The sequence below is a fragment of the Rhopalosiphum maidis genome, chromosome 2 (genome assembly GCF_003676215.2).
Source record: "Rhopalosiphum maidis isolate BTI-1 chromosome 2, ASM367621v3, whole genome shotgun sequence".
In the NCBI taxonomy this organism is placed as follows: domain Eukaryota; kingdom Metazoa; phylum Arthropoda; class Insecta; order Hemiptera; family Aphididae; genus Rhopalosiphum; species Rhopalosiphum maidis.
In genome coordinates this window covers 4807292-4823229 of record NC_040878.1, presented here as the reverse complement: position 1 = coordinate 4823229, position 15938 = coordinate 4807292, and the positions used below count along the sequence as shown (strand labels likewise).

Genomic DNA, 15938 nt, shown 5'->3' with positions numbered 1-15938 from the left:
GAATTGTAACCTTTATAGCTAATAAATATCATACAATACATAAATATACATAAATAAATATTTTTAAATTGTTAACTATATGAAATAATACAAATGATTTGTTTGCATAATAAATATTTAATAACCATCATATACTTAGATTTTATTACTTGTATAGGTACTTTTTAAGTTACTTTATATTTATTAAAAATATAATAAACATGTATTTGATGTATTCAAAATTAAAATTGTATATTTAACTATCTAATTTTTACCGTATACGTATGTCGTATACCTAATAGTAATGTATGTTACTAAATGTTTCTTGTAAAGTAAGATATTAAATGGGTAATATTAATAATATTCTGTAAACAACTGCTAAGATTACATATATTAAAGTATTTATAGTATTTGAGTAATGAGTATTATCATTTATTGTCCCTATATATATATATATTTATTTTAGTACTTCTAAATTACATCTGACAACTTTTAACTACCTGGCTTTAATCCTTATCATTTAACGTGGATACCTGGTAATAAATTGGTTCTATATACTTTGTTCAGCAAGAGAACATGCTGTAAACCGACAAAAATTTGTTCTTTTGTAAGTACATCTCTACGCGATACTGTAGCATAGTGAAACTGGTTACGAATGTATCGATAGTAAGGTGTCGTGTAGGGATGCGCATTGCGCAGTCTTCGTGTTCTATCGCTAAGCAAAGTATAGTTGGTACTGTGGGTAATGGAGGAAAAGGGTCAAAAAAATACCAAGATTTTCTCATTAAAAATATATAATCTAGAAAATTTAAAATAAAATCGAGATATTAACACAAAATCAGATTTTACTAAGTACGTAAATTGAATTGAAAAATGAATATTCGCATGTAACCTATTATAGTGTTCATTTTTCTTAAATTTATTATAACCCTGTATCTATATTGTTATTATCAGGGCTTGGAAGTTATAGCACCAAAAATATATTTTTAGCACTTTAATATGCATTTAAAAACACCAAAAATAGCACTATAATAGGTAAATATGTAAAAAAGATTGTCAAGCAAATTTTTAAAAAATCGCAAAATACATAATTAAATATAATAGAAACATTATGTTTTCTGATTCGGTAAATTTTACATTTCAAGCACTGACTACAGAGTAAAAAAAAAAGATAAAAGGGTTAAGCTCCCTTATATGCGTTTCGTAGAGAAGGGGAAATGACGAGTTAAAAAAAGACTCAAAGTTTTATTCTGTTATTCATTCTCTATATTTTTACCTCTTACGTGAAAAAAAATAGTTCTACCAATTTTAATACATTTATTATAGTATAATTTTATTGTTACGAACTTATAACCTATATCAACATTAAATATTATTATTAATAATATATTATACGAGATCGAAGTCTACAGAATGTACCAAATGTAAATATTATTTTAGAAGACTTTCCACTTCGTTTTCAACGTGTCAGCGACACGTCAAGTGTTCGATAGGTAATACGTCACATTATTATCCTTCACGTTTACGTTTTTACCATTATATGACTTTCATATTGAACATAATACAGTTATACCCTATGGGTAAATTAAGTTAGTTGTATCACTTGTATCAACCCAAAAACTAATACCTGAAAACTCAACACCTGCTTATAAATATTACAATTTATGAAAATGATCGAATGTATTTAGTATTTACCAATTAATCTATTAATTACTATCACTGTACAAAGTAGGACAGCAGGTAGTATTATATCAAAATACCTCTTGAAAATTGTAGACAGGTACGCATTTAACAATAATATGGACATCAAGCGAATATGGAACAACGGAACATGGACCATAATTATATAATCAAATATAAACGGTTCAAATTTCAAATGGAGTATTTGAGAAGTAGTTAGTGAATTGTGAACTTATTGTTGAAAAAAAAAATAAACAAATTAACAAAGATATTTTGGCCTGTGATTCTTGCCCTGTGCACGCGATTGATATCGTAAGTACAGTGCGTGCAAGACCAAAGAATAAAAAAAAATGAATTCAACTCGTACTTACCATCAAATGCGATACAACTATGACATAATTATATACTATTATAAATTGTATTGGGGGCTTGAATAAAATTAAATTCAATCGGCATCGCAACGAAGGATCGATTTTGAACTCGTGAACCAACAAAAATTAACCAAACATATCTTCAACGAAAATCTTTCGATCATCAACTAAAAGTCAAATTAGTAAATGTAGTAGTTTATTAGAGTAGTGTTGTGTACGAGTTGAAGTCGCCGCGTATTATCTTGCCTGACATAGAGTTGCCAACGTCGATAGCTGATGTTCAAGGTCGACCCCCCCACTTTTCATCATCACGACGTCACGACACGCGATAATCGTCGTCGGCGGCGGTCGACACTCGGCGACGGTGTTTTAACATTTTTTTGTGCCAGACGTGCCAGTGCACTAGCGCCGCCGTTACCGCTAGCCAATTCCCGTAGTATTTTGGTATTCGTACCGTCGGCCGGTGTGACCGATGTGTACTGTGTAGTTTAGGTAAACGTTATTTTTTTTAAGTTTTTTGTTTTTATTTTTTCTCTTCTCTTTAAGCAACCGAAGATGAATCAGCTCAACGAGTCAGAGCTGTTCGGGCCATCCCGACGACCTACACAACAATCATAACAAGAATGCAACTGCCTACTTACCAACCGATGGAAAAAATAAAATATACTGACACCATAACATCTATCAGCAGCTACATAGCAAAACAATAATTATAATTCCACTGGGATTGGTTATAACATTATAATGGACAGTTCAGAATACGAATCGGTAAGAAACCAAACGCTGTTGTTCTTTTTTGAAAAATTGGTAGACAAGGGCACTCCACGATCCTTGCACGATCTAAGTTGCCAATTTGGTTCGAAAGGATTCACTAAAGAAATGCGACAGATCGCTGGTGGATCACAATCAGGCTTGAAGAAATTCCTGTCACAACATCCGTCTTTATTCACATTGGATGGGGACTTAGTCGCCGCGTCTCAGATAGTTGCACCAGTGCAATCCGATACCAATTATAACCACAAAGCTGTCCATTATTTTAAGGATAAATTGTTGAAATATGGAGTTGGAACTGAAGTACCAATTCGATGCCTACTTGGGCACCGTTCTCAAGCGCCACCAGAAATCCGATTAATATCTGGTCTACATATCAAAGAATTTAGAGATTTTCTGCTGAAATATCCTGATGTATTTACTGTAAGTGAAGACACCATTATACTTACAGAATATGCAGGACTGGAACGTAAAATGTATGATGATAGCGATCAACGTGAAGTCAAAATTGATCCAGAAATTACAAAGCGTCTTTTAGCGTTTTGTGTACAATGTTTGGAATGCAAAGGGCCAATGTTAACTGATCAAATGTTTCATAGTATTTCTTTGCGTTTTACAGAAAATACTTGGTCTCCAATTTTTAAAACTCCTTCAGATTTGTTCACATTTTTAAAAATGCATCCTGACCAATTTAACACACAATCCAATTTAATAACATTAGCAAAAAATGATCCTAAACCAGAAGTTAAAATTGCTCGAGTTCCTATAGAAGTCGTACCATTAACTCCTCCTATGTCGCCGCCTCTACCTAAACCAATACCAAATAATAATAATCAATCCCTTAAACAAAGAATTAATAATTTGGTTATGAAGACAATCGCAGAAAACACTGAGCGAAATAGCAAAACGCCAAATGGTTATGATGATAGTGATGCATGGAAAGGAAAAATGTTGAACAATATCAAAGCAATAATAACAAATACTAAAGAATGTTCAAATATTGTCGATAGAATTTTGGCACGAAAGTCAGCTATTGGTATAGATTTTGAAGGTGTGTGTATTGGAGCTAGTGGTCAATTAAGCTTAATGCAAGTGGTAACCGAAGATGGATTATGTTTTATATTTGATTTAATTGCTTGTCCACAATTAATTAAAAGTGGTGGATTACAAAGTCTACTAGAAAGTGAAGAAATACTTAAGGTTAGTAAAATAAATCTATTACTTTAGGTAATATCAACTTTTTTAACACAGTACAACATATATAAATATTACCTACTTAATAAAATCAAATAAAATTTGATGTATATTATTAGTTTATGACTCTCCTATAGGTTTTTGTTTAAAATCAATATCTAGAGAAAAAATATAGACTTTATTAAAGACAATATAAAAACTGATATTTTTATGACTTATTTTATAATAATATACTAGTTTGATTATTACTATACCTACACTGATATGTTATTATTGTTTGGTATATTTATTTTGATGATGAATATAATAGATCGGTAACATATCTATTGAACATTATTGGAATGTTCTATTATTTTATTTGCTATGCCACCACTAATAATTAGTAGGTTAGGGTAGGTAACTAAATATCAAACAATAAATATAATAATTAAATTGTATTGATCCTTCTCAATGGTCTGATAGAATTTATATTACAAAATATTGCAATATATGTAAATATATCTATATACTTGAAGTCATTTGATGATAAAAAATATGTCATTGAGTTGAATGTCTTTCATACTGGAGATGAGGGAAGTATGAACATCCTAATTTTGATCCTTACTCAAAGTTCTTTCACTTATACATTCTAACTTTTTCACATTTTAAAAATATGTGCAGTTATTAATTGCTTATAATACTATATTTAGATTAATTAAAAATATTTACTTATTTCTGTTTCTTTAGCTACTTCCTTTTTTTCTTATCTTAAATTAGGTATTTTATACAACTGAGAGACATACTTAAAGATAACAGCGACAATAGAGTACCTTGAAAAATTACTTTTTTATCAATTGAATAACTGATTACTAAAGGAATAACTTAAAAGGTGCCTAAGTATTTTGAATAGTATTTTGATAAAACTATGTAAGTAAAGTTAAATGAAATAGGAGTACTCGTATATCTAATATTATCAATTTTACATTCAATTATTTTTTTAAATTATATATCTAACTATTTTGAGTAAAATAAAATGCCATGTGGTAATTTAATTTACTACTGATATATAATCAAATTTTAATCTAACCCATTTTTTTTTTTTGTATTTTATTGTGTATAATAAAATATGAAATATGATAATTTTATTAAGTAAATTATAACTTTCTTATTAAACTTATAATTTATCCATGTATGCCATATTTAGTTATATAAAACATCTAAATCATTCTAAATTAGTCTTTAATCCTTATTAAATTAAAATAACTTTAGATAACATTGGTTTGAAGCAAACTTTACTTCTCAACTACTAAAAATGTATATTTTTATATAGTAAGTACTAATTATCTTAGTAGCATTAATACATTTTATATTTATTTATTGAAGTTTATATTTTATAACAAGAGTAGGTAGATTTATTTGGGAGTTTTAGGTTTATTATTAATATCTATTTAAAAATATTTCATACCTTTAATAATTTTTAATGCATTGATCATATTTCTATACTTATTATGTTTTTGGAAAATAATATTTTAGAAAATGTATTCATTAAATTAACTCTGAAAGTTATTTTTTATCTCTTTATAGTTAGAATTATTAACAAAATCTTTGATTTTTTATGTTGAAAATAGAACTATTATGTTTATTATTATTACTGTATTATTGCATTTTTATTGGGCCATCTATTTTGTGATAAAACTAATTACATTTTGTTTACTTAATAATATTAATTAATTAATATAAATTGCCCAATATTCATAAGTAATTATTTTTATTAATTAATTTAATAAATATTAGTTTATTTTGTAAATATTATAAATTAAAACAACTCTAGTAATATATAGTTAACTATAGGCTATAACAATTACATATTTAATGAGATAAGCTATTAAGCGTGTATTTACAGCTGTATAATGTAATTAGTGTACTCATATATATAGCTTATATAATATGAGTGTACCTACAGCTATTAAAATAGATATTAAAGGTGTTTTTCAAAGTAAGCATTTGATTTACAAGCTTTGATATATTAAACCTAAACAAATTTGAAAAATTCTAGTGACAATAAATTACTTATAATTAATTTTATTTTCTGAAATTTCATTGTGTGTAGAAAATAATTATATAATAAATTAATTTGGAGTTTATATAATTAATTTTTAAATTACAACAAAATAATTTTGTCAAAAACTTAAATTATTGTGTAAATATTCCAGATATTATAAAAAAAATTTAGTTTTTCTCAAATTTTTTTAAAGTATTGTGCACTTTTTACTTTTAACTCTTTCAAAGTACTAACTAAATCTAATTGATTATCTTAAATTAAGACCAAAGCATAAATACTGCTCCGTAGACAAGAAATTACAAATAAAATAAACTTATCGTATAACTAATGCATTCATAATTTCGCTTAATATCTAAATTGGTTTAGGTATTATTTATAACGGGATTTTAAACTGTTTGTTAAAATTTAAACAATATTAATATATTTGGTTTTTATTTACTATGGAATAAAAAAAAATTACTATAGTTATATGTTGTTATATCATGTCTATGATGATTAGATTATAGTTTCAACCATCCTACTTTCTATCAAGTGTGATTTTAATGGAAATACGTTTCTTCTACACGTTTATGTCTCGTGCTGCTGTAGAGTGTAAAAATTCTAGAGTAGGTTGAAGAAATGTTATGAAACTATGAAACTGTTATTATGTCCTGCTATATCGAATGGGTGTGTAATGTGTATACATATATCATAGTATTATAATACGCGTGGTAGGTATGTGCGGAAGTTGTCCAGTTAAGTCGCGCGGTAAATACCCGTACTCGCACTCTAAAGCGGGGATCGGTAAAAATGTATGTGATAACTTTGTCGAGGTCATTGACGACTGGCAGGCGAAAACTGCATTCTTATTAGTTATTATTCAGTGGGAATGATAATTATTGTTAATGAAAACAATCGACTTGATTACGAAAACTTCGACAACAAACGGTATTAAACGTCGAGTAGGACGTGACGCGTCTAGGGTATTCGAGTTCTTATGTGTATATCGCTTGAGTGTGTGGGTTATTATGTGACGTGTGCTGACTTTTGATTACAAAACTGAATACATTATTATTTAAACAGTATGCTTTAAACTATAGTTACATCGAAAATCAAACAATTATTTTAGAATGTAGTGATTTTTATACAGAAAAAATATTAATCTAGTATATTTATAGGTACTAGGTACCTATAAACGCAAATATTGTGTTTTAGCATGTTCGGAATAATGTTGGTTATATTATTATACTGATATACCAAGTCCACCTTACGATAATACAAACAGTAAAATGTGTAAGAGTTAAGCATTTTCCTACTTATCTGTTGCGTTATGTTTTAAACCAACAAATTATAAATAAATAATAATATATTGTATAAATACGTGTGCTAATGTTAGTTAAATATACATGCTCCCTTCGAAATCTCATGTAAGATTCTTTTAAGATTACATCTGGGACCAATGATACTTATATTTAAAAATAAACAAGTTTAAAATATTTTACGTATTCGTGCTCTTTATTGTATCCTAACGATTTAAAAACTTTAATTTTCACTAAATTTTTAACAATATCCATCAAGTTATTATATACTTATATCAGTCATATTTTTAAATTAAAAATTGTATTTTTGTGTACTTGAATAGTGTTGATACAATTATAAACATTTTCCTAGTATTTTAGTCAAATAATTTACAATTTACAATTTTTAAAGTGTAAACATTAATTTAAAATACTCAATATGACAATATTTATGTACTGAGCCATTATACTTGAGTCATGTTTAATTATATATTTGTTTATTAGCTTTGTGGCTAAATTTGTTATTGTTCGTTAAATTTGTGTATGCTTAGTGTATACTGTTATTGTTTTTTAAATGGCAATAATATTTTTTTACTACTAATTATTTTATACATTTTAGTGATTAAACTCGTTTAGTTCAAAATGAGTTGACTTACAGGGATTTAAATGTATTCAATATTATTTGCGACACTGTTATATTTCTTTCTACTAATTACCCAAAAGTTGATTCAACTGCCAAATAGTTTTTTTTATGTTTTATAACCATTTTCAACTCGTATATCGTGTATTGATAATATAATTCAGAAAGTATGTTGAATTTTCATAGTTTTAATTGAATAAATATGATTAGCTAAATAGCACGTAAATATAAGTACCTAATTAGTATTTTTATTAATGTATTATATTCCTTTTAAAGTTTTAACGAATTTTTTAACACGTGTTATAACAATAATTTATATTGCTGTCTATAAGTTAGTCAATTTTAGACTTAGAAAGTTGTTATAATCTCTAAAATATATAGAAAAATAGGGAAAAAATAATAAAGTAACTAGTAATAAGGAAATTGTTATTCCAGATCAAAAAATAAGGTAGTACCTACTTTGTATACGTTTAATTAAGAATAACAATTTCAGAAAACATTATTTAAATGTGTATTATAGTGTTTTTGTTACCAAGTATAAGTAAATTTGATCTTAATAATGATTTAAATATAATATGTTTATGATATAATTTAATATAATTATAATATAATAATATGATATATTATTTTTAAATACCTAATTATAAACATGAAATTGAAGATATTTAAACATCATTCTCAATCTAAGTACTTTTTAAAACCGAAAATCTTCAATATCAGAATCTCAACAAAATAAAAAAAATTCCTTCTGCTATTAGTTACTTAAAAATTATTTGAACTTGTATAAATAAATATTAATACCGAGTGGCTTTGGTGAAAATACACCCGCACAGACGTGATATAAACCACGCAAGCATGCAGTTTTTTTGGTGTCAGTGGTGTCCACCTACTAGACCAAAGGAGATTTTGCTACGTGACATCAAATAAGCATCGAAAAACGAATTTGTACGTCACTCTCAAAAGCTACTCTGTCTATTCACTCATCTTTAAAAACCACGAATCAATAAAATCATATTTTTTATACCTTTATGTAAATATTATAATTAATCAAAAAAATTTTCAATTCAAATTGCTTGGTTTTGCGCATACATGATTAAATTAAATTGATGGAATAATATAATTTTTTCTTGTAATTGCAACTTTTTTATAATATATTTAAATAAAACCTCCATAATTTTACAATTTACATAAAATATAAATTTAAAATAAGTTGTACAATAAAAAATTTTATTCAAGTTAAGAGAGGGGGACATTTTACATTTTTAATACTCCAACTATTCTATAGGTTTTAAAATTGAAGTATAGTCTGATTTTAATAAGAGTTATGACAGTTGTGTTACTGGTTAACAACCATAAGTACTACCTGTTTTCTATTTATTTTTATTTTAACCTATAATACGCGTATTATGTGACTGAAAAGTCGATAAAAATTAGCATAATATAGATAATTAGTAATTACTTTGAAAAATTAATAATTAATTCATAATATTCTGCGAAACTATAAATTTATTATATTTACAGGTAATCAATGATTGTCGAAATGAAAGCTTAAACCTGTACAACCAGTTTGGCATTGCAATGAAAAACGTATTCGATATTCAGGTAAGTTTACCTGGGAATGCTATTATTAAAAAAAAAATATTATTTAAGTTTAAAGTAGAGTTGTGTGTTTTTGTAACATATAAACTATCATTTACCTATGTCAACTAATCACTTCTAGTCTATCACAATACTTTTATGGCACAAAACAACCGGCACAGAATAAATGAATTTATTGTGTTTTGTGTATAACCTGTAACAGTTTTTTGTTTCGTGTGGTATAATAAATTGATCTGCTTAAATTGTATTACGTTCACGAACATTCGTGACTAAATCTGATTTGTGCAAATAATGGTATGGTTATGATCGGCATGAAATTAAAATATTTTGTTAAATTGTCGTTCGTACCTTCTAGATAAAATTTAATTAGTAAAGTAGAATTTCCGAAACTCATTTGAGTGTAATTAGTAATTACTTATACGATGTTATGTGATTATTGATTAGTGATTATTATTTGTAACCGGGAGCAAATGTCATGGGAATTTTCATATTTATTTCTTTCGTTTTAGCAAGTTTGATTTAAATGTATTTATAATGAAAATGTATTCATTTTTATTTACCTATATTTTAGTTATGATTTTAATTTTTAAGTATACTGGGTGTAACAGATAGAACTGACTTTTGGAATAACTTTTGTTCTAATTAATATTTTAATTTTTTTATGTTTATTTTTTAGTACTGAAAATAAAAAAATTTAAATTTGATTTGAATTTTTTTTTGATAAATTTAAAATAGTCAATTTGTGAATCTGATTATAAGAACAATTTTGATGGTAAAAATATTAATCTAATTTATCTATTTATCTAAGTAGTTTATTTTTTAGAATTTTTTTAAAATATTAATATTTTTTGATTAAATTAATTTGGAACGTAATAACTTTTTTAAAAATATGATTTTTAAGAATTTGCTGACATGAGTATATTTCTTAAATTATTCACTCATAGTATAATATTAACAATTTTGTCATACGTTTAAGTAGCATATTTTTTTTTTTTTTGGTCAAGTTTATCTGTTACATTATATAATATTTAGTGTACTATGACACAATATTTATTATAAATCTGAAAAATTTCTGTTACACTAATGTATTAATCGTATTATTGATATTAATTTATCTATTATTTGAACATATATTAACCAATTTATACAATTTTTTTTTCAACAATATAAATAAATTAAAATATACAATAAGTTATATGATATGTTTTTAAATTTTAGGCGGCTATTGCTATTATTCAATTTCAAGAAACTGGACAACCAGTGTATAAGGCAAAAAATTTTAGTCTAAATGCCATATGCGAAAAGTATGGTTTGCCAATAAACTCATCTAAGGATCAGTTAAGAACTCTAAATAAAAAAGATCAAAGGTATTGGCTACGAAGGCCTTTATCTAAGGATATGCTTGCCTATGCTGCTAGTGATGTACTAACTCTCATGCCTAAGTTATATAAAACTATATCTGCGTAAGTATTAAATGTATAGTCTACTTTACTTTTAAACAAGTTATTTAAATAATCCCTTGAATAATGAATACCTATGTAGTACTTCGATAATAGTATTTGTAGGGTGCATTATACAAAGAGTTTATGATATTATATGGTTTCATACACTGACAAATTGACCCGGCACATTATCATTATAGTTTTTTATATTGTAATATATAATATGCATAGTAGACTTATAAACTATTAATTGTATGCCTTGTAATAATATATAAATATCAAAGCTATTATAACTATTACTATTATTATTATAGAAATATTCATGTTCAAATAACGGAATTATGATCTATCATTATTTTAAAATTGTTATTTATTAATAATATTATAAAAAAGTTTTTTAAGAAAAATATAAAAAAACAATTAACTTATTTATTTTAATATAAACTCAATAAATAAATCTAATTAAATTATTGTTTGTAAAATTTTAGTATTCTATAACTAGCTTGATGATTATTAAGTTAATATTCCAATAATTCCAAAGAATCTGTCAAATCCTTAGTTTCATTTTTTTAAATTCATTAGTTGATTTTGACACCTGGGTAATACTTAATGTTTGAATTGTATTCAGATTCCTGTCCCTATTAGTTGTATAACTACCTAATGGTATACACAATTTCTTCATAATTTATTTCGTTCTTTATTATTCAATATTATAAATCTATTTATTACTAGTCATAAAATAAGCTTCATATTATGATTTATATGTTTTATTTTTCAAAATTACTAGTTCACTAAAACAACATTTATTTTTATTATTATTATTATCTTATAGTCAAATTCATCCGTCTAATACTAAATTACTTGAAGAGTTATGTGAAGAACAAGCATTTTTGTACATTGTCCCAGATAATGTTCAAAAACGTAAGCACCAGCGTAAAATTGATAATGAATTGCAAGTTCTTAAAGAAAAATTGTCTTCTGATAATGGGAAGAATGTTGTTCTTAGTAATAGAGAATTGAGATTATTAAGGTATTTTTATTAATATAAATTAAATATGTTTACTTAAAATATTGTTTAAATCTAAATAATGACTGTAGACATTTGGAATTAACTGATGAAGATAAGGAAAAGTTAAAAGGATCTATGAAGGTTGCAAAAAAGTTGGAAAAAATGGAAGGAAAAAATATGTAAGAAGTGAAAATAATTTAATTTATCAATAATGATATATTATCTAATGTTTTATAGAAAATACAACGGAGAGGATTGCGATTCCAACGAGTTTCTCAGTTTAGACAGTAATATTAGTGGCAAATCAACATCGTCAGATAATTCTGCATCTGGTAAATATTAATACATCTTTTTTTAATTTTTGTTTTGTTCTGTTATTTATTTATTGCCATCAATATTTTAATTAGGAGAATTTCAATCTATTGTATCCGAACAACCGCCAAGTCTTACTGAATCTATGCAAATGATGGATGATGTATTATCAGATAAACTTATGGATCGTTTGGAAAAAATTGAGCGTTTAGAATCGTTGTTGACTATGGCCATGGATGCAGAACCAGATCAAACAGATAGTTTAGATACTTCACCTATGAGTTGCAAATGCACATGCCATTTATTTACTACCGACACCATTGATATGTCCACACAAACTGAACCACTATAATTTATTATTGTTGGAAATGAGAGTGTAATAATTTGGGTTTATTATTGAGATTTTTTAAATCTTATACCCAGCCATGGCTTTTGAGCCTAAATATTTAGTTTACGATCAGGTTTCATATTGCTTTTGATTAAAGTAAAAAGTAGTATTGGAAAATTTGGATCCGTGTATATAATATCTATAAAGAAACTAATTAACAGGGTTGAGTCTGTACAATATCCGTCCATAATATTATTATACCTGTTATATTTTGATTAACAATATAGCATTGGTTATAAATAATATTCAAAATTTGACAGCAATAAAAAAAAAAACCGCAAGACGGTTAGACAAATTAGACTGAAAAATATTATATTTTTATTAAATTTGCGCTAGCATCACGACGTGCCTATGTAGATTTTAGATAAATTAATTATAGTTAAATTTGTTTGCTCAAACAGTATTAACCTAAACGATAGTATTGCATTGTGAAGTTCGTGTATAAATAATAACGTAATTTAAACTAATGAACTACCATCATGGAGTAGAAGGTATGTGTATTCCTGTTAAGGATTTACACTTATTTAACTTGAGTAATCCATGCATGTAAGTCTTACTTATTTTTCTGAAAAGGGGGAATTCATTAATCATAACCGATGTTAAATTACAAATTAAAAATTATATTATATAAGTAAAAGATGATTTTGTATAACATTGTGGATACGAGGGTTCTAACATCGGATTCCCTCTGTAAATGTGCCTGGTGTGTGATATGGTAGATGGACATTTTCTTTTGACAATTTTTAAGTATGAAAAACATTTTATTTTATTGTATATTTTAAACATAGTTATTCATAACTTTATAAATTTGTTGACTAACTATTGTCTATCTTATAAATCTTTATGATAATTACTGATTGTATGATCAAGGTTGACTGTGAGATATATATAAACACTTGATGAGTGATACAAAACAATGTATGATTCTACACTGAGACCAGTCTAGTAGTCTGTAGGGTATAGGTATACAAGTGATAGATATTTGGATATAAGTACATACAATTTGTTCTGTACTTTAATTCCATATCTATTTGTTTAATTATGCATTTATTTCTATATTTTTTTTTCTTAAATTAATAACGATATACATTTATTTTCACTTGGCAGTTATATATTCTATTATTATCATAGGCGTGCTCAAGGGGTATGCAGCTGCATACTCTGAAGTTCTTTAAAGGGCAAAAGTCAACTCTAGAAAATAAACCTTTTTTGCACAAGAAAAATAATTATAGGGGCGACAGTGGCCTTTTGCATACCCTGAAAAAGAGGCCTGCGCACACTTATGATCATTATTCTATAATTATTATGTATATGAACAATTTTAAAATTAAAATTAAGTGAGAAGATGTCCTACATTCACCTTGTTTAATCCTATTTGTCTTCCTTGAGTGGTGTCATTATAAATTGTTAACAATATTCTTAATATTATAATATTTATGTGTCAGTGTTGATAATGTTACTAAGTATTACTATTTTATTATCGTTAGAAAAATATTAAAATGTAACATAAAGAAAATTGGTTGTATTTAAATGTATACTCTTACAAGTTTTAATTGAAAATAATCGTGTTATTGATTTACTAACAAGAGTTATAAAAATAAAATGTATATTTGACAAAGAAACAAAATAAATTGAGTGTTTTTTTTTTCTTAAAAAAATGTTTTAATCCCAATAGTATTACTTGCCTATGTTATGTAATATTGCTACATTGATGTATACTTAACCACATATTTTTTTGTCGTTTTTTTAATTTCACAGCTAAACATTATATTATTTGAAAAACGTAACCTCTAAAAACAATCCCGGAATAAATTTTTATACCACCGGTGATAGTCAATAGGTGCATAAAAAAAAAGTTGCTGATATTGTGTATTTGTGTTCCTCAACTTTGGATTTGTCACTCTTAGAAATAATACCTTAAACAGCTAACCTAAGTTTGGTAATACATATTTACAGTCCTGCCTACAACACAAAAGCCGTTCCTCGTTTTTTGATTATTACGATCGTCAGTTGATTTTGTCTATCGATATGACTAGAAGGATCAGATCAAAACATATATTTTTAACACAGTAACGCTGTAAAAAATATATTATTATTACGTCATAATGATGATGTTCAATAGGTCGGTACTACTGTACTAGGTACATAATAGTATATGCTCACGGAGTATCTATTGTCATAATATGAAAGGTACGAGACTAATGTAGCTGTTTCCCGAAACAATAAAGTATACAAAAAGCATATTATTATCTACTTATTTGCTAAATAAAATTTTAAAACAACAACGCTAAAAAAAAAAGTTGTTTGGCATTGCCGATAGGTCGTAATAAATTACAACGGTAGGTAGTCAGAAATATTTACCTATATATGTATATGAGTATAGGTCAAAATATCCATCGGATAAAAAAATCAACAGTTGCAACAAAAATTGTTTTATACAAATAAATACATAAACAATAAAAATATAAGCAATTACTTTAAAAAAGCTTACTTTTACACGCCAATGTCCACGCGTACCTATCCAATATAATTCTGAGAAATTTTGGTTTCGATGGTTACAATCGCTGCGCATTTTCTTTTCGTTAAATTCAAATTCTCGGATTACAATGTGTTACTTAAAATATGACTTGAATGTAGATTTGGTCAATACAATTTAATTAGGTAAAAATAATTTGATAATATGACGTACTAACACTATAAATTCTAAATCTCACTAGGTACATTTGAAAACTGATAATTTTACAAAGTTGGGTTGCGGGATCACAATCCTTCACGTTGAATTAACCCATTTATTCTCTTTTTAAAATAGTCAATTATTTTTACTCCAGCGTCTAGAGTTTTCATTGGTCGAATATGTTGACCAAATACCACGTACCAATAATAAGGTATACTTGGTAGGAGGTACTCAACCTTAAGGCAGGTATAGTGGACAATGCGTTTTTATTCGATAAATACCTACCGAAAAATAACAATATATTTTTCCCCTGAGGACTGAGAAGCTGTTCAATTCATACGAATTTATTAGAAACTCTTAGAGGAGGTTCTAAAATGTATAATAATAAAATTTAACTAAATGGTGTTCGGACTATAAAATCGTCCGCCGTCGACCGTTTGGCCGTCCCTGGTATTGTGTCTACACAATATTTTAGTACTCATAACTTGCATGCATCGTAAATACATAATATACCTAAGTTCGACACATTTTTATTTTGCGTATTATTATCACTATAATATA

General features: G+C 26.5%; 1 protein-coding gene across 1 annotated transcript; it reads left to right on the top strand.

Annotated features, from left to right (window-relative positions):
• The first annotated feature begins 2411 nt into the window (after positions 1 to 2411).
• On the top strand, positions 2412 to 14245 carry LOC113553393 (egalitarian protein homolog). The gene is made up of 7 exons (XM_026956707.1): positions 2412 to 4001; positions 9475 to 9555; positions 10771 to 11015; positions 11827 to 12024; positions 12093 to 12182; positions 12241 to 12335; positions 12411 to 14245. Exons 1-7 carry the CDS (start codon positions 2775 to 2777, stop codon positions 12665 to 12667), a joined length of 2193 nt encoding a protein of 730 aa, XP_026812508.1. The 5' UTR covers positions 2412 to 2774; the 3' UTR covers positions 12668 to 14245.
• The last annotated feature ends 1693 nt before the right edge of the window (positions 14246 to 15938 follow it).